This window comes from Globicephala melas, chromosome 10 (genome assembly GCF_963455315.2).
Source record: "Globicephala melas chromosome 10, mGloMel1.2, whole genome shotgun sequence".
NCBI classification, from domain to species: Eukaryota; Metazoa; Chordata; class Mammalia; order Artiodactyla; family Delphinidae; genus Globicephala; species Globicephala melas.
Genome location: NC_083323.1, coordinates 6,924,431 through 6,948,354, shown reverse-complemented (window position 1 = coordinate 6,948,354; position 23,924 = coordinate 6,924,431). Strand labels below are relative to the sequence as shown.

The 23,924-nt window shown below is 53.1% G+C and overlaps 1 protein-coding gene across 6 annotated transcripts; it reads left to right on the top strand.

Moving 5' to 3' along the window:
• The first annotated feature begins 886 nt into the window (after positions 1-886).
• On the top strand, positions 887-23,878 carry SEPTIN3 (septin 3). 6 transcript variants are annotated; one of them, XM_030855778.2, is made up of 11 exons: positions 887-2,246; positions 9,284-9,475; positions 11,726-11,854; positions 12,522-12,603; positions 14,238-14,375; positions 15,671-15,788; positions 16,668-16,763; positions 18,652-18,751; positions 19,981-20,032; positions 20,310-20,403; positions 22,559-23,878. In XM_030855778.2, exons 1-11 carry the CDS (start codon positions 887-889, stop codon positions 22,622-22,624), a joined length of 2,427 nt encoding a protein of 808 aa, XP_030711638.1. In that variant the 3' UTR covers positions 22,625-23,878. The 6 variants fall into 6 exon arrangements, with proteins under 6 accessions (XP_030711638.1, XP_060161486.1, XP_060161485.1 ...); XM_030855784.2 differs by lacking the exon at positions 887-2,246 and adding an exon at positions 4,532-4,787 and having other exon boundaries at positions 18,655-18,751; XM_030855783.2 differs by lacking the exon at positions 887-2,246 and adding an exon at positions 4,534-4,787.
• The last annotated feature ends 46 nt before the right edge of the window (positions 23,879-23,924 follow it).

The following is a 23,924-nucleotide window of genomic DNA, read 5'->3' as shown; positions in this document are numbered from 1 at the left end:
ACCTTTGGGCCTTCCGTGTGACTTCCCCCAGCCCCAGGCCCAGCCTCCCTCCTTTAACCCCAAAGGCTGAGCTAATGCTTCCCCCACAAGGCTCACCTCCAGCATAGCTCTGCCTGCTTCACTGTCCGGTGCCCCTGGGGATGGCCGGTCTCCCCAGGGCAGATACTGTGGCTTGTTCACTGGATAAGTACCCTGTGAATGCTCATTACTTCTCTACTTCCCAAGCCTCACCTCGTCCAGGGCCCTCTTCAGCTCCAGTTCTGGCTCCGATTTCAGCTCCAGCAGCAGGCCAGCCCAGGGCTCTTTCCTGGTTCCAGGCAGGAGCCCCAGGTGCAGACCCTCTTCCCAAGCCAAACTGGTCACCTCTTGGTCTCCTACCTGGACGCCTGAACTCCTATTCTGGCTGCTGTGTGTGGGAACTCAGAGTCCTCTGGCCCCTTCTGGAAGAAGCAGATAAGCTTCCAATAACCACTGCCCTCCACTGGGGCTCCTGAAAAGGTATATGGGACCTCCATGGAGTTGGCCAGAGAGGGGCCACACTCAGGCCTGCAAAGGGAGAGGTTTCCTCATGCTGGGGCAGCCTGCTCATTGGGTTCCACCCATTGCTGGAACATTCTTCCACATTCACCTGGTATCTTGGTAGGTGTGTGTGTGTGAGGGCCCATGTGTGTGAGGTGTGTAGGCACGTAGCAGGTGGGAGCTGTAGGAGGGCTGTAGGAAGGGACAGGTGTACTCCACTGAGGACTTGACAGTCTCCCAAACAAGGCCCCTTCAGAGGAGTGCTAGCTGCTAGTCAGGACGGGGAGGGCCAGCACCTGCAGGCTCGAGCACCTCACCCCCGCTCGGCCCCTTTTCTCTGTCGATCAGGGGAAGACGAAAGACCTGGATGGACCACGACTTTGCGATGCAGCCTCACGTAGCCCCAGGTGCTGGAACCTCCTTCTCCCGCAGCCACCTACCGGGGCGCCCTGCCCGCCCCTCAAAGCTCCCTGGAGGGGTGTCGCCTCTCATCCCTGTGCTCAAGAAGACCATCCATCTGGATGCTTTCCCCCAGAGCCACATCCCACAGGCTTCCGGCCGACCAGGCCTTGGAGCTAGGGCGTGGAGTGTGCCCCCACAGGAGACTGGCAAGAGCCTGGCACCCAGGAAGCTCAGCTCCATCTCCCTAACAGTCCGCCAGCACAGCCAGTCATGGCGCTTGGGCCCCCTGCCTTCTCACTGGGAACAGGTGTCTACCCCGGGCAGGGAGGCTGCCACCCACAGAGGAGGGAGGCTGCCTTCTCCTGACTCACCACCTGTGACCCTAGTGCCAGGGGACAGGGTCCACTCCGAGGGCCCAGGTCACCCAGGTCTGGCCAAGCCCAGCAGGGTGCCTGCGGTGGAGAAGCCCCTGGTGAGCTCATGCCTGACCCTGCCTTTCCAATCCCGGTTAGCTCAGGGTCCACCAGGTCCTGCAGGGCCACGCTTGGTGGGTCAGAGGCACCCTGTCCCAATGACCGCCCATGTGCCTACCAGAGCTTCTCCAGGAAGAGGCAAGCCCCGGCCCAGGGGTATTCAGAGACCCCGGCTGCATCTCCAAAGGGCCATCCCTGCCACGGGGCCTGCGACGGCCATGCATTTGGCTGCCCTGGATGCAACGAGGCCAGGCACATCCGGACATTCATCCACGATGGCCACCAATAGGCCTGGCTTGGCTGTCCACTTGGCTACACCAAACACATCTAGACTGGACACAAGCACTGAGTTCCCTCCTCTGGACAGCAAACTGGGCTCTGCCATGGACTTGGCTAAAGCAGGCACAACCAAGCCACGCGCGGTCACGGACGCGGTGACCCCAGACCCAGAAAAGCTGGGCAAAGCCATAGCTACAGCAGGCACAGGCAAGCCAGATACAACCACGGAGGGTACAGCCAGGGAAGTGGCAGCACCAGATCCAGGCAAGCTGGACACAGCCCTGGTGTTGGCCGGCACGAACAGAGCCAAGCTGGACATGACTACGGGTTCTCTTGTGTTGGACACAAGCAGGCTGGGCACAGCCATGCATTCAGCTGTGCCGGTCACCCCAGACCCAGTCACTGGTGAGACCACACTGGACAGTGTCATTAAGCTGACGAGATCAGACACTGTCACCTACCCATCAATGCCAAGCAGAAGCACAGATGCAGCCCTGGACCATGCTACGGCAGATGCTGCCACAGACTGGGTCACAGCGCTCACCATGCTGGACCTGGCCAGAGAAACCAAAGGTAAATGCAAAGGGCTGGGCTGGGGATGCGCTGGACTGCTGGGGTGTATGAGCCTGGAGCTGGATTACGCTTGGATAGATCTGGGGGACTTTAAAGTCAGAGTTGAATGAGCTGGGAGAAAAGGGAATGGGGTTGAGTGGCAGAACACAGGGTTTGCACCCTGAACTGGGTCCCACTCTGCCAGTCAGAGGTCAGTTTGAGGGAAGCCATCAGAAGGGGGTTTACAGGGGTAATTTGTGGGAGAGCAATTATGCTGAGTCTGTCCTTTAGCATCTTCCATGATTGTTTCTTTGTTCCCTGAAGAGCTGAAATAATTAGGTGATCTATAGGTGAGTCCAGCTTGAAAAGCAAACCACCTACACGAAAATATAGACCAGCACTTCAGTAAGTGGTGATTTGTCTAATAGTCGACACTGCCAGGCTCCTCTAGATGTGAATAGTGATCTCACCCGAGACCTTCTAAATCATCCCCAGTCGGCCTTTCAGGAAGATGGTTGTTGCTTAAAAGGTGCCTCACCTGTAATTTTTTCTCGGTCCCTTACCCCCAGCCCTTTAGTCCTGAAAGGTGAGTTGGGGACTTGTAGGTTGGAAGTCCTACATAGAAGAAAAAACAGGTCAACACAAGGGCTAGAAGTTCATTTGGTCTTAGAGAGGCTGTGACACGCCTGAAGTCGCACAGCTGGTTGATGGCAGTAAGCCAATGGGAACCCAGATCTTGGAATTCTACTTTGGGCAGTCTCATTCCCAACATTTCAAAGGCTCAGAGATTCTGGGTCTGGCAGATGCTTGGAAAACATCCAGTCCAGTGGCTTAACTGGCGTTGGGGGTTGTCAGCCCCCTTCTCATCGCCCTCTGCACACTCAGCCTGGGGAAGCCCACCCAGGCTCTGGTCTTCCCTCCTCCCTATGGGACCTCAGCTCTCCCTCCATCTTCAGCCCAGCCCTCTCTCTCAAAATGCAGGTGTAGACACCCAGTGGCCTGCCAGACCCCTCTACCCAGACAACTCCCGGGCATGTCTAGAGGCAGCCCCTTTCTTCCTGATTTCTGCCCTCCCTGATCTCACTCCCTCAGCTGCAGTCACCATACCAGAAACCTGGGTATCCTCGTCTTCCTCATCTTTCTCTCTCCTTCCTCCCATCCAGTCTAATTCCAACTCTGTTGATCAATCTCCTCAGTCCTTGGCTGTCTGTCCCCTCCTCTCCATCCCTCTGTCCCTGTGAGGCCACCCCCTGCCCCTCCACACAGCTGCCACAGGGACTCGTATATTTCATGGCAGCACTTCCTGCTTAACAGCTGTTGGTGACCCGCTGTTACCTTCTTTGATAAGTCCAGCTCCTTAGCCTGGCTTCCAAGGCTTTGGACTTCTCCAGCCTCTTAACTCTATATCCCTGTCTGGACTTTTCCCTGCTTTGGTGCACCCGGGAGCTCTGTTGTCCCCAGCACCATGCAGCTCTCGCCTCTGGGTCTCTCCATAGACTGCTTTCCCTTCTTCCCTCGCATCTATATTTGCCTTTCCATCTTGGCCCTCACCAAGGGCCCTCACACCTGCATCCACAGTACCCGGTGGGTGCCCACCACCCTGCACTCACAGTACCCTGTGCATACCCCACCCCCTCCGTTAGGACAGGCCAGCTTTCTGTCTTGACCCACCGGACCCAGAGCTCTTTGAGGACAGAAATGATGACCCTCATTCCTGTCCCCTCAAGGTCTGGCAATATGCTGTCCATTCAAGTGGACTGAATGCAAGGATGATTTTTCTGAAGGGTAAATTGAGGCTCAGGAAAGTTCCTGATTAGCTCAAGGTCACAGGGCTCATCATCCCAGAGCCAGGCCTGGAACCCGGGCTCCTGAATCAGTCAGGGTTCTACAGGCACCCGCGTCTGGGCAGAACCGCGTTGAACCAGCCCAGCATCCCAGCCACCGCGTGACTCTCGCGCGCGCACCGCCTCCCGCAGCTCCCACAGGTCCCCTGCGCTCCCCGCCCCGCCCCGGCCTAGAGGGTAAGAGGCCGGGAGCAGGATCGAGGGGGAGGGACCGGGACTGGGATGCGGGAACCATGCCCCACCCGGAACCTCGAGCCTGCAGGCACAGCGCCCCCGCGCGCCTCCCCGGCGGCCCGCAACCGGCCCTGGGTACCCGCTCCCGTGTGCGGGCGGGAGGGGAGCCGGTGCGGGCGAGGACGCCGAGGGAGGGGGAGGGGAGGGCCCTCGGCGGGGCGGGCGGGTCACGTGGTGCGGGTGGCAGCGGCGGCGGCGGCGGCGGCGCGGCGGCGCGGCGGCAGCAGCATCAGTGCAAGCGGGCAGGGGCAGCGCTGCGCCGAGCCTGCCGAGTCGAAGTCCCGGGCTGGCGCGGCAGCGCGGGGCGCGGGGACGGCGCTGCCGGGCCGCGGGCCGGGCGGGTGGGCGGAGAACGCAGAGGGGCGAGGCCCGGCTGCAGGGTCTGCTCGGCCCAGGAGGAGCCCGCGTCCAGCTCAGCCTTGCAGCCCCGCGCCCTGAGCATCTTCCCGGAGGAACGGAGACAAAGGAGGATTCATGTCCAAAGGTAGGAAGGCCGGCGGCGCCACCGGCGCGCGCCGAGAGGAGGCTGCGGCCCCCAAAGCTCGGCTGGAGATGCTACCCGGGGAGGGTTGATGCGCTGAGGAACCCATGCGCGGTGACATACGCACGGACACACGCACACACGGTGGCACACATCCCAAGATGTACAAGCCCGGAGAAATGCACATATGGAAACGCGGAGAGATACAGAGAGCCCCGAAGAAGCGAGGAGGCACCCAGATGCGCACAGAAAGCTCCACACTGGAGCACACCAAGAAGTGCACACACATGCACACCACGCACAGGTATCAGGACCACCTACAGCCAGACAAGAGACCTGTGCGCTGACACGTAGACCCCTTCCCCCACACATAGGCGCACACTGAGACGGGCACCAGCTGGTGGTCTCCAAGGGAACTCGTTGGCCTCCAGAGGACTGGGATGGAGGCAGGGGTATCCCAGGGCCCTTTGCTTCTGTGAATGGGAAAGTACTAAGGTATCTTTTGTGATTCCTTTTCTGAGAGCCGGAGGCTGGAGCTGGGGTGGACTGGAATTGCCTCTGCGGGTGGGGGCGCTGTTTTGAAGGCGGCTGGGGGCTGAGGAAGACCTGCAGCTCCCCATGGAAGAGCCTCCCCACCCCCTGGATCCCCACTAAGCCAGGGAGGAAGGTGCTATTCTGGAAAGGTCCCCTCCCCCTGCTGCCACCTTCCCAACAGAGGGGTGGGGTCCCTGGGCCAGACAAAGACAAAGCCATTCATTTGCCTGTAAAAGAAAGCACCAGGGTCCTTGCTTGGCACCGGGATGGGGGGAGGTGCTGTTTCTGTGGAGACTAAGCTAGAGCTGAGTGGGGTGGACAATGTCTCTTCCTGGAGCACTGATGGGCAGGTGGCTCCCGGCAGGGGGTGCTGCAGACAGATCCCCTCCTCTCCAGGGGCCCTGAGGGAGCTGGGAGTTTAGGAGGAGCCCCCAGAACCACTTAGGCGGGATGGCATATTTGAGCTACATCCTGCCGTGACCCCATCCTGAGCTCTTGCCCACCCTTGGGGAGCCCCCCTCCAATCCCTGTTGCAGGGGAAGGAGAAAGTCTCGTAACAGAGTCTACCTCCGTGACCGTGGCCCACACAAGAGCCATCTGCTGGGTGGAGGTCAGCTGCTCTGCCAAGGGAGCAGCATCTGAGGGAAGAGAAAAGTGATGGCTCTGAAGTAACATCTGCCTTCATTCATTCATTGCTGAGTGTCTTGTTATACTAGGTTCATTGGGGCACAGAAATCAATAAGACGTGGCTCCTGCCCTGAAGAAGGGTGGGAACTGGCATATGTTCAGTGCCAGGTCATTGATGTCCATGCTTTTGTATAAGCTTCATAGCAACCCAGCAAGGTAGGTACTGTACCTATTTTCCTGAGGAGAACACTGAGGCTCACAGGGGTCATCCAGCTGGGAGTCAAGTATGGGCCATCTGGAGTTGGCATGGCGGGACCAGGGAGCTGTAAGGGCAGAGGATGGAGCTGCAGAATTCAGCTCCAGAGCTGCATTTGTCCTGTGCCCTGGAGGGCTTTATGCACTTGTCAGGCACCCTCACCAAACAGTGGGCCCTTGGGGGCAAGGACCTTGTCTGGGGTCCAAAAGTGTCCTTGGCATTTAGTCTAAAGTTTGGCTGGAGTAGGCTCCCATTTGACAGCCTGTGGGAAGGCCTGGATGGGAGGGATGGGATGGAGTGAGTGAGTGAATGAATGTGATGACTAGGAAGTTAGTCGGGGGCTGAGGCAGCACAGAAGAGAGGCATCCACACGAGATGGGAAAGCAGAAGGTTTCCTGAGGGGTAGCCCTTGGGCTGAATGGCGAAAAAAGAGGACGAGTTAGCCAGGGGCTGGAGTGGGCGAAGGGTCTTCCAGCAAAGGCTGTGACACAGTGACCCACCACAGGTTTGCAGTAATTGTGGCTGATGGGTGGTTGTAATTGCCATGCGGTTGGGAGGGGCAGCTTGCCAGCAGGAGCTCTATGGGTGCTCATAGGTGCTTGATAGAAGAATGAAGGTGAGATCTGCTCCCGTTCTGGACCTGCAGCAGGCCTGCTGTAGCCCCTAGAAGTTGCCTGGGAATCTGGTAGGCCGCCCCCTTCTTGTAACCAGGGTCTGTCTTTTTGGGAATGATCTTTGAAGATGCTGCAGTTGACCGACCAGGGCTGAGCAGGCCATGGTGAGGACACACACTTTATAAAAATACTTACAAAAACTCCCATAAATAAATACTAGACTCACTTTCCAGGTCTGTAAAATGAGGTAAGACCCTGCCTGCCTGACACACACATACACACCGATGGATCTATCTCACAACACAGGTTGTGGAGACCAAATGGGCTGGCTGTAGAGGCATGAGGGAGATGAGCAGCTGGGCAGGGAAAATGGGGCATTGGCCCCCAGTGCAGGTGTGCTGAGTTGGGTCCGGGAGCCACGTGCAGAGTGGATGTGATGACCAGGCTGCTGAGAGTCAGCTGCTGCAGGGCTGAGCCAATCTTGCTGCCTTCTGGGGCCGCCTGGCTGGCAACAGCTTCCTAGGAAGCAGGAGGGAGCCACGCCAGGCCCTGGGGAGGTCCTGAGACTTTGTCAGATTTGGCTGTGCCTGGGAGTGACAAGGAAAGAATGGTTTCCAATTGAGAGAGAGAGAGAGAGAGAGAGTCTTGCCAGGACCAGTGGAAGGACCAGGTGGTAGGGGTACAAGAACAGACTCCTGGCTGGGTTTGGGGGTGGGGGAGGGAGGTACTCCTGTCCCCTCACCCTCTTTCCCATCTGCTGCTCCATCAGTTCTCTCTGTGAGCCTGAGACTCTGCAGGGTAGTAACCGTGAACTATAGGATTCTAGAATGGCAGAGCTGGAAGAGGGCCTTTGGAGAGCGTGGAGTCCAGTAACTGTGCTGTGTAATTAGTATCTGGGGCACCTCCCTCTAACGAGTGCTTTCACATGCACCACTTCATTTCCCCTCCTGACAGGCTGTGAAGTTGAAAGGGACAGGAGCAACAGGGTCTGGAACAGTGAGGCGCTGTGCAGGCGCTTCTAGGCATATACCTCGTGTGCAGTGCTCACTACAGCCTTACTCACGATCCTAACCGGTTTACAGAGTACAGAGGAGGAAGCAGGCACGTGGAAAGGGGGGGTGGTTTGCCCAAGTCCACAAAGCTGGCAAGCAGCAGAGCCAGGCTCTTCCCACATCACCACACACCCCCGTTTTACGGGAAGGGAAATGGAGTTGCTGTATCCTGAAACCCACCCTGGTGGACAGTGGCCTGATGAGGAAACACACAGATTTCTCTTGTATGTGAATATACCCATGATCTGCCAGACACAGAGGGATGTTTGCCTTTCTCCACTGGGGAAGGACTGTGATTTCAGCCTCGCCTTTCTTTTGCTACCCACCATCCCAAGAACACGTTGTGTCATGTCATCTTAGGTCAGTGATGGCCCCTACTTGGGTCTCATCCTCTCCCCAGCAGTCAAAAGGGGAGACTTATTCCCCCTCAGACTCAAAACTAAGGCTCGGAGGGTGTCTGGGGGCACCTCAGGGCACAGACCTCCTTACTTTGCAGCAGTGCTTGTGGAACAGAGGGGACACGGAGGCTGGGAGACAGGAGTGATGCTCACTCTGCAGAGATGGGGTAGCCCTATATGTGCTTCCTCTTTTTTTTTTTTTTTAAATATTTATTTATATATTTACTTGGCTGCCAGGTCTTAGTTGCGGTGTGTGGGATCTTTAGTTGCGGCATGTGAACACTTAGTTGTGGCGTGTGGGGTCTAGTTTCCTGACCAGGGATCGAACCTGGGACCCCTGCACAGAGTCTTAGCCACTGGACCACCAGGGAAGTCTCCCCATGTGCTTCTAAAAGACAAGCAACTGGATCAGTGACAGGCAGTCAACAGATGTTAGGTCCAGTATCCTAAAAGGTCTTTGCCGTTTTTCTGGGGGAGGCAAGAACTCAGGTCAGAATAACCCCAGACATCTCTCAGATCAGTGGTTCTCAGCTGGGGCACTGTTGTCCCCAGGAGACATTTGTCACTGTCTGGAAATATTTTTGGTCATTAAACTGGGGGGGCTACTCCCTGCATCTAGTAGAGGCCAGGGATGTCACTAAACATCGTACAATGCACAGGACAGCTCCCTGCAATAATTATCTGGCCTAAAATGTCAATAGTGCCAAGGTGGAGAAACCCCTGGGTTAGAGACACAGATGTGGTTCTTAGGAGCAGCGAGGTGCATATGAAAGTGCCCCAGCAACTGGAGGGTCTGGGTACTGGTCCAGATTTTGCATCTGACTTGCTGTGTTCTTGGCAAGCCCCTCCCCCCCAGGCGTCAGTCTCCTCATCTGTGAGATGAGAGACCTGTACCGGATGACATGTAAGGTCCGTTCCAGGCCCAACCCTGTATGATTCTGTATCCAGAGAATAATACTGTGCCTTCCACGTGACCTCTGCTTTCCTCTAGCCCACCCCTCCCACCTTGGCTTTTCAGGGCTCCCGGAGACCAGGACGGACGCAGCCATGTCAGAGCTGGTGCCTGAGCCCAGGCCTAAGCCGGCAGTGCCCATGAAGCCCGTCAGCATCAACCCCAACCTGCTGGGCTACATTGGCATCGACACCATCATCGAGCAGATGCGCAAGAAGACCATGAAGACTGGTTTCGACTTCAACATCATGGTCGTTGGTATGGAGGCCGTGGGTTCCCTGGAGGCCCTGGTGGCAGGCAGCACCCAGGATCCCGATTCTTTCTCGAGGATGGCCTCAGCCCTGGCTTCTCTAGAATGAGCTCTTTCTCGGAGGAAAGATCTCGCTGTGCAGATCACAAAGGCCTGAGCCCTGTCTCCCCACAGGCTGGCTGATCCAAGGGTGGGAGCTGTGGGTGGGTGGTCATTGTGGCCCCACCAACACCTGGCTGTGCTCAAGTTGCCGTCGTGTGTGTGGCACACGGGGGGCATCACCAGTGTCCTCCCCTAACTTCAGGAGCTGGGGGAGGATCGGATGAAAGGTGGTCTTCTTTCTGATCTTTTGTGTGCTTTCAAGCTTAGAGAGAATTTCCAGGACACTGGTCACTAAGTAGGGTCACTGGATCACAGAATGTAAGAGCAGAGGGGGCCTTTGCCTGACCTCAGTGAGATATTCTCTCTGTTGCTGAAACTGGTATCTGGGCATCATCCTTCTTTCCTCCTCCTTTATCCCCCAATCCAGTCAATCATCAAATACGGTCAGTTTTACCTGGTAAATATCTCTCAAGTCTGTCCACCTCTCTCCATCTCCACTGCTACCACCCTAGGCCGAGTGGATCTCTCCCCTGGATTACCAGGGCCACCTGACTCAGTGCTGCTTAAACGTAAGGAGCTAGGCCAGAGTGTAAATCGTCTGGAAAGTCTTGCTGTAAAAAACATCGGCTAAACTAAACATTGTGCTTGGTGACATAAGTTGATTTACTTTCTGGTGCGAACTTCTTTTTCTCCCGATTCTCTGTCTCCTGTCTCCTTCAATCCATTGTCCACCAGTGACTGAATAATTTTTCCAACCTGCAAAACTCAAGTCGCACACCCTACTTAAAATCTTTTGTAAGTTTACGGGTTTAAATTCCTAGCCTGGCTTGGCACTACCTCTCCACTGCTCTCTTACCACTTCCCATGTAGCATTCGATTCCTCCCTTACAGGGAACAGTTCTCCTGGACTTAACATGCTCTTTCCCACCTCTTAGCCTTTGTGTATGCTGTTCGCTCTCTCTAGAACCTGCCCTCCCAGCTTCTCATGGGTCATTTGAAGTCATTCTTAGGTTTTAGCTTAGTTATTGCTTCTTCGCAGAAGTCCTCCTTGATCCCAGAGAGACTGGATTAGGTTCCCTTTGGCATTGTCCGCTTATGTTTTGTCTCCCTCACACCCAGTGGCTCCTTGAGGGTGAGGATGATGTCTTGTTCACCACTCTACCGCCCGTTCTAGCAAGGTGGGCCGCTTCTCTCCCCGGCAGTGCCTGTGGCATTCGTCACGGGTCAGTCACTGCGCGCAGTCAGTACCGAGCCCAGAGGTAGCCTTTTAAACATATTAGGCACGTGGCTACTGCCGGTTGATCAGTTGGATTGAGAAATGGACCTTATTTGCCATCCCTGGTCTCATCCAGTTCCCTCCCTCCCCACCGTCCTATCGGTAAAGAGAAACTAAGGCCCAGAGGAGCAAACATGGCTGGTCCAAGGCTTCAGGGAAGAAGCACAGTTGAGTCTAGAACCTTAGGCTCCAGCCCCCTGCCGGGCCCATTTCCTAATATATGACAGGAATGCTCTAGACCAGCACACCTCAGACTTTATAGCCCATTTGATTCATCTGAAGTCCTGTTAAAATGCAGATTCTGATTCATAGGGCTGGGGTGGGGCCTGGGGTACCTCATTTCCTACAAGCACCCAGGTGATGCCAAGTGCCATTCATTAGTTGCCAGCCTTGCCGGTGTGATTCTGGTGCATGTTTGAGAAACACTGCTCAGACCAGTGGTTTTCAAATATTTTTTAGTGTGGAGCTCTCCCTTGGAATGAAATCTTCTGCTGAACTGTAGTGTCAGTATGCAAAGTAATTCTGTCTTTACTTTTAGTATGATTAAATATTAAAAACTTAGGTCAAGCAAAAACCAAACCAAACCGAAAACCACTACATGAGACAAATGCAGAGGTTGTTCCTTTCCCAGTGGTCCTGGGGCTCCAGAAGGAGAGAATGTGGAATCCAACTAACATTCCCCCAGGTCCTTCACCAGTAAGTAGGAAACCGTTCCCACCCACCTGCTCTCCCTACTCAGCCCCTTGCCTCCCCAGTGAGCCGTCAGTCAAGGGCCTGGATCACAGCTCTAGAATTCTGTAAGCTCAGGGGAGAGGTACTAGGCTCGGCGGGTGGGCATGGGGTCTCCCTGCCTTCTCATCCTCCTCCTGTCTTGCTGCAGGTCAGAGTGGACTGGGCAAGTCAACACTAGTCAACACCCTCTTCAAATCCCAAGTGAGCCGCAAGGCCTCCAGCTGGAACCGGGAAGAGAAGATTCCCAAGACAGTGGAGATCAAAGCTATCGGGCATGGTGAGGACCAGGCAGGGACCCCGATGGGCATTGTTCAGAGGAGCCTCTGGCAGAAAAGGGAAAGAATGGGGCTTCTTGGAGAATGAGACAGATGAAAGGCAACCTCAAGACAGAATAGAATTAAGCCCTAAACACGAGGGAGCCAACTCCTTAGACTGTAAGTCCAGGAAAGGGGGTGAGGGAATTAGAAAGGAATGAAGTAGGATTTGAGCTGGATGACAAAGGCTGGGTGGATTTAGACAGGCAGAAGGGGTAAGGACGGCATTTCAGGCGCAGGGAACAGCATGGACAAAGGTGTTGAAGACCCTGAACTCGACTTTTCCAATAATCAGTCCTTCAGAAGGAAGGAGCCCAGCTCCCCCCGGGCTGGTAGGGGCACCTGGTGTCAGCTGGAGGAGTGATCTCCCTGGTGCCTTTTTTTAAGAAATTTATTTATTTATTTTTGGCTGCGTTGGGTCTTTGTTGCTGCACACGGGCTTTCTGTAGTTGCGGCGAGCGGGGGCTACTCTTCGTTGCGGTGCGGGCTTCTTGTGGTGGCCTCTCTTGTTGCAGAGCACGGGCTCTAAGCACGCGGGCTTCAATAGTTGTGGCATGTGGGCTCAGTAGTTGTGACGCACGGGCTTAGTTGCTCTGCGGCATCCTGGTGCCTTTTCTGTTCACTCCTCAGTGATAGAGGAAGGCGGTGTCAAAATGAAGCTGACTGTCATCGACACGCCAGGCTTTGGAGACCAGATCAACAATGAAAACTGGTATGTCTGCCTGTGAGATTTCCACCCTAAAGACTCTGCAAGGCAGATACGGAATGTGGCGCAGATTCACTCACACTGAGAGCCGTCTGCGCCCTCCCTGCTGAGGGGTTAAGCGGGAAGGCTTGCTGAAAGAGCGGAGGGGCTTTGTCAGGAGGTGAGGGAGGAGGTCCTCATGGGGCCCAGGCATGGGGATGGAAGGGGACAGTACAGAGGGAATGTCAGCTGAGGGATTGCCTGGAGATGGGAGTGGATCTGTCATAATAGGCAGGAGAGGCAGAGCAAGGGGAACTGGGGTGCAAATCCAGGCTGACCTGAAGGCTATGGCAGGGAGCTTGACCTGAGAGCCAGATGTTGTAGCCCTGGACAAAGAGAGGATGGGTGGAAAACAGGAGGAAGGGGAGTTTCCATGGAGAACCTTTGCCTCTGGGAATCCACAGAGCAAAGCTGCAGTCAGCGTCCCGCCAAGAAGGGGTGAAATACACTGCCCAGGCATAGACGGAAGGGTCGACTGTGAAAAAAAAGCACAACGTAAGAGCTGTGAGTTGGGTTTCATTCACTGTCTCACTGAGGACTGTAGCCCGGGAGACAGACTCTCAGATGGTTCTGAGGACCTGCTCTGAAGAGGTGGGCGAGAGGCAATATATGTGTGATTTCTGGCTGGGGGATACGGAGAGTCAAGCAAACAGCTCAGCAAAAGGCACGTCACGAGGATCAGATATCTCAGTTAAGATTTTAGTGTTTTTCTAAGTAGGGGAAGGTGCAAGGATTTGGGTCCATAAAATTTTTTTTTTTCTGAAATACAACTATCTGAGGGCCTGTTTTCCCTGTTTTCCCAAAGTGCAGAGAAGCCTTATCCTGTTTTTTGTCCTGAATTCCTTTCAGGGTATATTGTAGGTCAGCGACTGCAGTGACTAATGACTTAATCCTTGTAGAACCAGATGGCAAGTGACATTCCCCACTTTACAGAAGGTGCCAGGCAGAAGTTTGCTCCCAGACAGGGATGGTGACAGTTGTCCTCTGTGAGGGAGCTGGGGTCTGCCCCAGACAGACAGGACCACTCAGCAGCACACCTAGGAACTGGCTGTATTGATTTTAGAGAAGTGGCTGGTTGCCTTCTTTTCTGGCTATACACACACTTCTGGACAGAGAAGGGTTATTATTCATTGTTATCAATGAATTGTTGCCATGACTGAGTACTTGCTACGTGCCATTGCTCTGTTAAGTACTACACCTGTTCTTTCTGATTCTTCTATGAATCTCTCCAGGCACCTGTTGTTACTCTCTTTTTACTTAGGAGAAAACAGCTTCAGAGAGGGGCAGAGATTTCCCCAGAGCTGCCCAGATAATAAGTAATGGATGTGGGGAAAGTGTGCGCTGCTGTCGGGAGTGGGATGGGGTTCTGCAGGGTCCCTTAGCCCAGTCAGAGAGCTAGGTCCCCAGGGGAGCTCTGCCCTTGATCACAGGGAAAGCCATCCATGGGAGGCCGAGGGATAATAGTCAGCAGGTAACCTAGACCCACCAGGGGAGGTAGGAAATGAGATGGATGTGAGGGGACTGCTTCCTGACCATGTCTAAGGTGAGCCCCCAGGTCCTGTCCTTCTAGGACATCCATCTGCTTTCTTCCCACCCCCCAGCTGGGAGCCCATTGAGAAATACATCAATGAACAATATGAGAAATTCCTGAAGGAGGAGGTGAACATAGCCAGGAAGAAACGCATCCCTGACACTCGTGTCCACTGCTGCCTCTACTTCATCTCCCCGACGGGACACTCGTATGTACCAGTCCCACCCCCATTGCTGGGCCTGGCTTTAGTTTGCATCATCTGTGCCCAACCTGTAGTGGGTAACCGTTACCTGGACTCAGCTGGGGAGGGCCAGATGGGCCCCAGTGTAGTCACAGTCCGGTGACTCCCCACAGTTTCTTGCCAGGAGAGTGAAGCTGACCGTCAGCCCCTGCGCCGCCCATTGGTGTTCTGGCACCGTAGCACGACTGTGCCGGCGGACAGAAGTTGGCTTATGCGTCCCAGATGCTCCTCATTTGTTCAAGAGATACCTGCTTTGCACAAGCCTGGGGTCAGGGGCAGTAAGAAGGGTGAAATGGGGAGGGGCTGGGCTACTGGATTGGGGCTGGTGTTTGCGGGGGGAGGTACCCAGCTGTAGGCATTTGGAGGGCGGCCAGCCCAGCATGAGGAGCCAGGTGTCTAGAGATGAAGACTGGCAATAAGCAGGGCATGCTGGGAAGTCTGGTTGTTGAGTATCAGGCGGGGCTCCATGCTAGGGAGTACCAGGAGAGAACGGAGCAATCCAAGTAGGCGAGCAGAGGGCGGGGGTCTCGTGATTTATCACTAAGCCCAGCTTAGTTCAGTTCTTGAGAAGATGGCACAAGCAAGGCAGGCCCCCAGTGTTGGAGGAATCAGATATTCAGCAGGTTTTCAATGGAGGAGCTCAGGAACTCAACAAAAAGTTTGCGTTATCCCTCCCTAGAACCTGGACCCAAGGTCAGAGCAAGCCAGCAGATGGCCTGACTGAATGAGTCCCCTAGACTGCAAACTAGAGCCAGATGGGGGCCCCAGAGTCCAGAGGAAGCTGGCCCCGCAGATGGGGGAGGGGTCAGGCCCCCAGATGGAGCCCTGCAGGACTAACTGGGGGCTGGGAGGAGACCTGTCAAAAAGTGCTGTCTTGTAGGCAGAATAGACACACACATGTAACCGTGACACAAGGACGTTTGGGTAGGGACAGCAGTCCACAGCTGTCCCCAGGAGAAAGAAATCTCAGGTCAGAAAAGATGTCGTGAAGGCGTGGTTTGAGTGGGGCTTAAAGAAGGCAGGATTTGCATGGGAACCGAGGAGGAGAAAGAGAGGTGGTGGACCGTGTGTGGGTGGAGAGTCGGGGTCTCTTCTGCACATTGAGTTGGTGGATGTGTGTCGGATAGGAAAGGGAGCAGCCTCTTGGCCTCAGCCAGTTCCCAGCCCAGTCCTCCTGTCGCAAGGGTGCCCCTGGAATGGTGGCAGTGGCTGAGTGGGGGAGGGCACGGTGGCTCTGACACCCCACCTTCTCTGGGCCCCAGCTTGCGACCTCTCGATCTGGAGTTCATGAAACACCTCAGCAAAGTTGTGAACATCATCCCTGTCATTGCTAAGGCTGACACCATGACCCTGGAGGAGAAGTCTGAATTCAAGCAAAGGGTGAGAAGGCCCCCTCCTCCTTTTCCTGTCCCCATCCTTGCCTTCCCCTCTTCTGGTCCAAGCCCTCTCCTATCCTTCATTATTATATCCACCCTCTACCCCGCTTCCCACCCAGCCCCTACTCAACCATTAAAGAGGCTGGACTGGTGGTATCTGGGGACCAACAGTGAAGAGAAGTTAGTGCAGCTCCAGCCTTCTTGCTGCCCTCCAAACTTACCTGCAAAGACCTCTGAACACACAAAGCACCATGAGCATGAGAAACCACTCCTCACTGTTAGGCTGCTTGAAGGACTAATTAACCAACTGCCTGCTAGTCCTTATTGTTATTTTCCATAAGCTCTATCCTGTGTCGGACACACAGGCGACGGGGTTGGGGAGACGCAGAAGAAGTATAAAGACAGTTGCTGCCTTTAAGAAACTTACAATCAAGTAGATTACTGAAAAGATGCTGGGTGGCTTCCTGGAGGAGGAGACTTAAGCCGAGCTTTGAAAGAGGATAAACAGAGAGGCTGGGGGTGGGGGCGATGCACCTCTCTTCCCTGCAAACAGGAATATAACAAGTATGGCATGAGCACTGCCCATGTGGAATCTGTTCCCAGCTGTACTGCTTGTCTGAATCCTAATCTTACCCTAAGGTGAACAAGCTAGACCCCCAGACTCTTCCTCATTGCAGGCTGGGGTGGGCTATGGTAATTGTAGGGTTGGGGCTCCCATATGTTCAGGATCCTCCTGCTGCCCAGGGCCTCAGGGTTCAGAGATAACTGGATTATCAAAGACTGCATTCGTCCCTCCGACTTCAGCATGCACACACTTGCACACGCGTGCACACGCACACATAGCCCTCTCTCCCCTTACCATGCTTCTCCTCCCCACCTCTAGGTTCGAAAGGAGCTTGAAGTAAATGGCATTGAATTCTACCCCCAGAAGGAATTTGATGAGGATTTGGAGGACAAGACAGAGAATGACAAAATCCGGGTAGGTGCCTGGGACTCTGTTCATCACCCGGATGCCCGCCTTAGTCCCCCTGGGATGTGGGTCACGTGCCACTTCTGCATTGCAACCTGCTCTTCCCTTTCCATACTCCCTGCCCCACCTTGCCTGACCCAGACCAGAAGTGTCAGGGGAGAGGTTGAGGACTTGGGGCTCTGGACAGGATTGTGAACCCTGCACCCAGGAAGCCAGTGCTCCGTCCATCCCCAGACCACACGAAAGCCTCTCCTTCCCCCACAGGGCCAAGTGAAACCAAGGTATGGGGTGATGGAAGGGCACAGGCAGGAAAAGCTTCAGCCTGGGGTCCAAAGTATCTATACTCTACCAGAGCTCTGCTTGTCAGTTTCCCCTTCTATAAAATTCAGAGGCTTATAGGCTTTTTTTTTTTTTTCCCTAGAAGAACCCTTAAAAAAATTAAATGTCAGACAGACTCCAATATGTAAAACACAAAAACAGAGCTGCTTTGGCTAAGTGACACAGGCACAGCCCTACCTTCTGAGCAGCCCCTGGGGTATTTCCTGGGATTTTTTTTTTTTTTTCTGGCTGCGTTGGGTCTTCGTTGCTGCACGTGGGCTTTCTCTAGTTGTGGCGAGCGGGGACTGCTCTTTGTTGCAGTACGTGGGCTTTTCATTGCGGTGGCTTCTCTTGTTGCGGAGCACGGGCTCTAGGCGCACGGGCTTCAGTAGTTGTGGTGCGCGGGCTCTAGTGGCACATGGGCTTAGTTGCTCTGTGGCATGTGGGATCCTTCCGGACCAGTGATCAAACCCGTGTCCCCTGCATTGGCAGTCGGATTCTTAACCACTGCGCCACCAGGGAAGTCCCTCTCCTGGGAATCTTAAGGTTTCATGAAACCTGGCTTGAAAACCACTGACCTATGTGATTTCTAAGATCCCTCTCAATTCTAAACTTCTACTATTCCATGATTCTACATCAGAATCCTGAGTTCTAGTCTGAGCTTTTCCATTAACCACTGTAACCTGGGACCAATCACTCATTTGCTTTGGTCTTGAGTCTCCATCATCAAGTGTGGTAACCTGGTAGAAGCCCCTTACCTGATGTAGTTGAGACAGGTAGTTGGTCAGTTAATTGAAAAAATCAATTGAAGTGAAGAAGTTATTTTAAAAATGAAACCTATTTATCTTAAATGTTTATAAAAAGTGTTTTAATACATTCATTAAACATTCTTTTCATAGAGAGACAAGGCCTCTTCTTTGAAGGTAAGTCCGCTCTGAATGCAAAAGCAGCTCACCTTTATCAAGTCTTTCTGAAACATTCAACTTAATTTTCAGAGAAACAACTCTCCACACTGATATGTCCTCAGCTTATATAACAGTTAATTTATCCAATTGCAACAACAAGTACACACCAGGCAAAAAGATTTGGGAACAGATACCTGGTGGAGCAGAGGGGCCTACGCACATCAGAAAGCAGCCTTTGAGCTCTGGAAGCTCAGCGGGTGTGGGCCTCTGCCAGTGGGGGAGACAGTGTAAAGCTTCAGTTACTTTGGCAGTCAGTCTGTGTAGGTGTCGTTTAAGAAGTCTGTCTTTCCTGGCTATCTCACAGGGTTGTTGCAAATCAAACCAAACCTGATCAAGCGCTGGAGAGCGTGAAGCGTTCTCCAATTGTAGGGAAGCTGACTTACTGAGGTTAACCTGCTAGGCACGGGGAGCAATTGGGGTTGGACCCAGGCCTTCGGACTCCCAGTCCAGTGCTCTTTTTAAGAGACAAGAGCCTTGCCCTTGCCATCAATGGGATCACTGAATGAGCTTCAGAAATGTGCCGTTCAAGGCTAGAGGCCTGGGACCGTACTCCATCCTGCCCTTGGAGGCCCAGATGGTAGGAGGATGACATGCACGTGTGTCTGGTTTGTCAGCAGGAGAGCATGCCTTTCGCTGTGGTGGGAAGTGACAAGGAGTACCAAGTGAATGGCAAGCGGGTCCTCGGCAGAAAAACTCCCTGGGGGATCATTGAAGGTAATTCAGTGCATCTTCTTGAAGAACTGGCCGCTGGTCAATTTTGCTTATTTATTAAGCATCTATAGGTCAAGGCACAGTCCTAGGATGTAAGATATAAGATGAATGTCAGCCAGACCCTGCCGTAAGGGGCTTACAGTCTAATTGGGAAGATGAGGCTCACAGGCAGGAAGCAATAAAAGATGGATTTAGCACCTGACCGGGAGGCACTAGCTCGAGGGTCAAAGGAGTTCAGAACATGGAGAGATTATAAGGATCGGAATAACCAGAGAAAAGTTTTCACATGAAAGGAGGCATGATCTGAAAAACTCTTGAAGGGTTGTTCAGATGTTGCCATTTTCATTTTATTAGGAACGGTGTGACCTTGAGAAGGTCACAATGATTCTGAAAGTTCTCAGAGAATCACTTCAGTTGATCACATTCATTATGATGGAGCAGGAGGGGAGCAGGGTAGGCGTGGCCGTTCTCAGAACATCCGTCCTGAGGCACTTGAGTCTCAGACAGGTTAAGTGTCCTGTCCAAGATGACATGACTTGTTAGTGGTGAACCTTGGATTTTAGACCCAGATACTTTGATTCCAAAACCAGGTTCATCCCATTATATCGTGTTGTCTCTCATTTTTCTATGACCCTTTGTGGAGATTTTTTTAAAAATAGCTTTTTCTCATCATCTGCCTTGCATCATGAGAATATCTGCCCTACCCATTAGATTGTGAGACAAGAGGGTTTGTGGCTTAATCCTCTTCTGCTTCCGCAGTCTTTGGCAAGTGATTTGCAAATCGTAGGCACTCAGTCTATGTTGAATTAAATTTATCAAAAGCCATCGTGACCTTTTTAAGATGGCGTCGTTATTTTCTATGTGTGTTACTGTCTTCCAATCAGATTATGAGCTCCTCAAAGATAGGAATTGTGTCTTAGGCCTTTGACAGGTTTCTTAGACTCCCTGTGTATTAGTTTCCTTTTCTATAAAATGGGCAATATAACAGTGCTTATTCCACAGAGTCTAGAGTAGTATTGTGCCCCTGTAGCTACTTAATGAATACTTGTTCAGTGAGTGAAATCCAACGCAGTGAAGTGCCAGGATGAGCACACCTCTGAAAGGGTGACCATAGCCTGACCCGTGGCTCCCTCCTGAATGCCTCCATGACCGGAACAGAAATTCACCGGCTGGTGTTGCAGCATTAGTGAAATGACCACCTGTTTTGTTTTTGTTGTTGTTGTTGTTCACAGTGGAAAACCTCAACCACTGTGAGTTTGCCCTGCTTCGAGACTTTGTCATCAGGTAAGATGCACCCCTCCCGTCAGATGGCAGGTTTAATTATTTGGGGTCTGGAGGCCGTCTGTTCAGATCGACTTCCTCAGTCCCCAGGTCTCTCTGAGAGAGCTTTCTGCTCCAGTCCCAGCTCGCGTCTCAAAGGAAAAGGGGCTCAAGAGGTATCATGGGCTCTCTGGAGTGGGTCCAGGCCATGGACGCGATGTGTGGACCTCAGACGTGGGTCCCCTCTTCCTCCTGCCGCCGCTAATCACATCCCTCTCTCTTCTCACCCTGTGTCCTTCAGGACCCACCTCCAGGACCTCAAGGAAGTGACACACAACATCCACTATGAGACCTACAGGGCCAAGCGGCTCAATGACAATGGAGGCCTCCCCCCGGTGAGCGTGGACACAAAGGAAAGCCACGACAGTAACCCATGATGACCCTTTCTCTGTATCATCACACATACCCACTTCTCCATGCACACACATCTCCAAACCACCACCAACCACCTTCTTCCTTTCTCTCCTGTCCCACAGGCCTATCTGGTAATTGTGGAGCATCTTGTCTACAGTGGGTGTGTGTGTGTGTGTGTGTGTGAGAGAGAGAGAGTGTGTGTGAGATTGTGTGTGTGTATGTGTGTGCGCCTGTGCAGGGGTGAGGTAGTTTTACTGCCCTCCCTGGAAAGTCCCTTGTAAGTTTGGTTCCTCCATGGCTGTCCGTTATCTGTCTCCTTTCCTGGTGTCCCAGAACAAAGCCGTGTGCCTCACTCAAGTTCTGGGGGAGGTTTCATTTAAAAATGATGGGAGCAGGTGAGCCACAGGTAATGCTTTCTTACCTCTGAAACCCACCTGCAAACAGGGACTGCAGAGATTCTCCAAGGACAGTCTGTGGAGCTAGACCTGGGAGGGGACAGGGAGTTGACGACTTAACCCTCTCTGTAAGTCCGGGTTGGTCTGGGGTAAGGCTAGGACTATTTGGGAAAAGAAAGGTCAGGGGAGAGCAGAGAAGTAGCCCAGAGCTGGGCTCCTGCAGAAAGAAGTAGTACCTAGAAGTGGAGGAGAGAGCTCCACCCTTTGGTCCGTGTCGCGTTCACTGTCCGAAAGCTACTACCTGTCACCACCAAAGACTGCTTGCTTTCCGCACTCCCCTTGCCTCGCTCCCCTCGGCTTCCACTTTCTCTCTTTTCCCCCCTTTCCCTCCTTCCTTCATTCTACCCCCTCTGACTTTTCACTTCTTTTTACCCTAATCCCCTTTAGCTTCATTTCTATATTTAGGATTGATGCCCAGTCTACTTCCCAAAACGACTTTAGGCCACTTAAAATAAAATCATCGCTTAAATCACAGGACAGTACAAACTGAGATTTCAAGAGAAATTGGATTTATAGAGAGGCATGGGAAAGAAAGTTTCTGCGGTCGAGCGCTGAAAATGGCCCCGAGCTTGTGGGCAGCCCAGCAAAGGAGGAGACACAGCGAGTTATGCGGTGCCCACTGGTTAAAGAAGCACATGTGCTGGTCAAGTGAGACAACCTGTTTTAGGCATTAAGTTCTAGAAGAACTGAGTCTAAAGTATCAAGAACAATATACAGTATTTGTCTTCCTTGGTAGTTTGGCAATTTTAAACCACACCTCCCTTCTCTCCATCAGGATTCTTCCTCCTTAAAGCTGGCTTCTGTTTTTCTCTTCTTCTTGTGTATACTTGACCCCCCGCCCTTTACTTCTCTTCTATTCTCTCTCTGTCTCACTGTCTCTCTCATGTTGAAGCTAATTGCATTTTTGTCTGTCTTTCTCTGCTTTTCCCCAGTTCCTCTTCCTGACCCCTGTAGACATTCCCAGTGATAGCCACAATCATACATGTAGCCTTTTCTTGCCTTTCCCTTCAGCCCTGTATTTATTAATGCATATATTTCCCCTGTTGTTTTACAAACAAGTTACTCTTTCTCCTATAGTCTGTAAGGTGGCTGAAATTTGGGGCTGGGGAAACAGTTTAGCCTTAGGCAAGGGAAAACAAGTGATACAGTTTACAGTAACCTCTTACAACCTCCTGTTCCATCTCCTGGTCTAACCCTAGGTGTTTTACTGGTCCCCTGCAGATCCCAGCGTTGATAGTCCCTTATCACTCAGGTGCTAGGAGAACACATAGACTTAAGACCAAGATTCAGTGGACCAGGAGAAAGAGGCAGGTGATCTGTTGCCAGTGGCCCAAAACTCATGGTCACAGTCTTTCCTGGAAGCACCTTACCAATCCAACCCACATCTTCCCTCACCCACAAAGTTATTCGAGGCAGGATAGAAGAGCGGCAGGGTCAGAGCCCAGAGGTTGCTACATTTCAACAGAAGAGGGATCCCTGGCTTATATGGAAACGTGGGACTAGACACCTCGGCCTAGCGGGGAAGGTCTAGGGGTGAGGGGGGGGCATTGGAGAGGCTGAGTAGGAGACTGATGCTTGGCGCCCCTAAATCATGATCTCAGCCTCCCTGGAGAAGCTGTTTTATATGTCTGCTGCCAGCTGCTGGTCTCCACACCCTCAACCGTTCTCAACCCCCCCGCAGGGAGAAGGCCTCCTGGGCATTGTCCTTCCACCTGTGCCAGCCACCCCCTGTCCCACTGCAGAATGAAGGCCATTTCAAGCGCCGCTCCTCCCTCCATTCCTCTCAGCTGTTATTGCTGCAGGGCCACGCCCTTTTTAGTGCTGTGTGTGTCCAGCCAACACCACGGCCCCTCTCAGCCCTCAGCCGGTGGGAGGGGCCGGCTGCCCCTTTAGGACAGTTGCCTCTTCCATTCATCCAAACCACCCCTCTCCTCCCAGTGGAATGGAGTTCTCGCCAGCACTGCCCTCCTCCATCATCTGTGTCAGCTGGTCCTAGCCCATCTGTAGGGTGAAAGAGCTCACCAAGAGCTCCTTCTGCCCTTGCAAACCCATACCGGCTACTTGTAACCATCTCCAAGGGAAATGGCATTGTTCCCTGTCCATTCATCTGCATGAGCTACTCTTGGCTTCCTTAGAGGGTCAAGAAAGCAACTTTTCTGCTTGTTGGATTTGTTGACGTCAGCTGTGTGAGCCCCAAGGTGGGACGAGGGTGCCTCCTTCATTGCTCAAAGCTTATTTATAAGGGTGGGTCACTACAGATCTGGGGGAGCAAGGGCTAGGATCACTTTTGAAAAAAATCACTGCTTGTGGCTGGCCCGGAGGGTAGTCACACACCCTCCCTGCCCCATAATGCAGCCACTTAGGGAGCGTGGCTTTCCTGAGACATTCCTGGAGTTGACTTCCTTATCCTCAAACTTTAAATAAGAACTAAATGCACACACAAAACTCCAGAAAGTCACAGGATGTGAACTCTAGGAGGAAAAAAGCACCCTTCTGTCCACTTAGCAATAAGAGGGAATCTCTTCCCACCCACCCTGACTACTCCACCCCACCCCCTCCCCCACTCCGTTAACGTGAGTAATGAATCAGCCTGGCCACAGTTGGTCACTGTAGGCTAGTGGAAAATCCCCAGTGGAGGGTACAGCCCCGCATCAGATGCATGAATGTTTGCGAATGTCAGCTGCCACCGCCCCACACACTATGTCTTTATGGAATACCCCTTGCCCACTGCCCCACCATTTCCACCTGGACACAACTTGCTCAAAGGCTGGTGACTTGTGGGCCATTCATCTACAACCAAGTCCTGATGGAGCAAGAGGCCCAAGCCTAGGGGATGCAAGAACGACCCATTTCTTAAATGTTACCAGTCCCAGCCAACCTTTTGGTGACATTATGATTAATTTTCCCAATTGAAAGTAAGCAAACAGACACTCAAACTGGTTGTGTAAATGTTGCTAGACTTTATGTGTTGTACAACTAAACATTGCTGTTTGAACAATAACTGAACTGTGTTTTATTTTTGCTCCTCAATCCTCGGCCAAATTAGC

What these genes read in the sequence shown, in the direction of transcription:
- SEPTIN3 (XM_030855778.2), top strand. Translation starts at nt 887, where the DNA reads ATGGACCACGACTTTGCGATGCAGCCTCACGTAGCCCCAGGTGCTGGA. An exon ending in CAGAGAATGACAAAATCCGG is followed by an intron (nt 16,764 to 18,651) that starts GTAGGTGCCTGG and finishes CTGGTTTGTCAG; the next exon opens with CAGGAGAGCATGCCTTTCGC. An exon ending in CTTCGAGACTTTGTCATCAG is followed by an intron (nt 20,033 to 20,309) that starts GTAAGATGCACC and finishes TGTGTCCTTCAG; the next exon opens with GACCCACCTCCAGGACCTCA.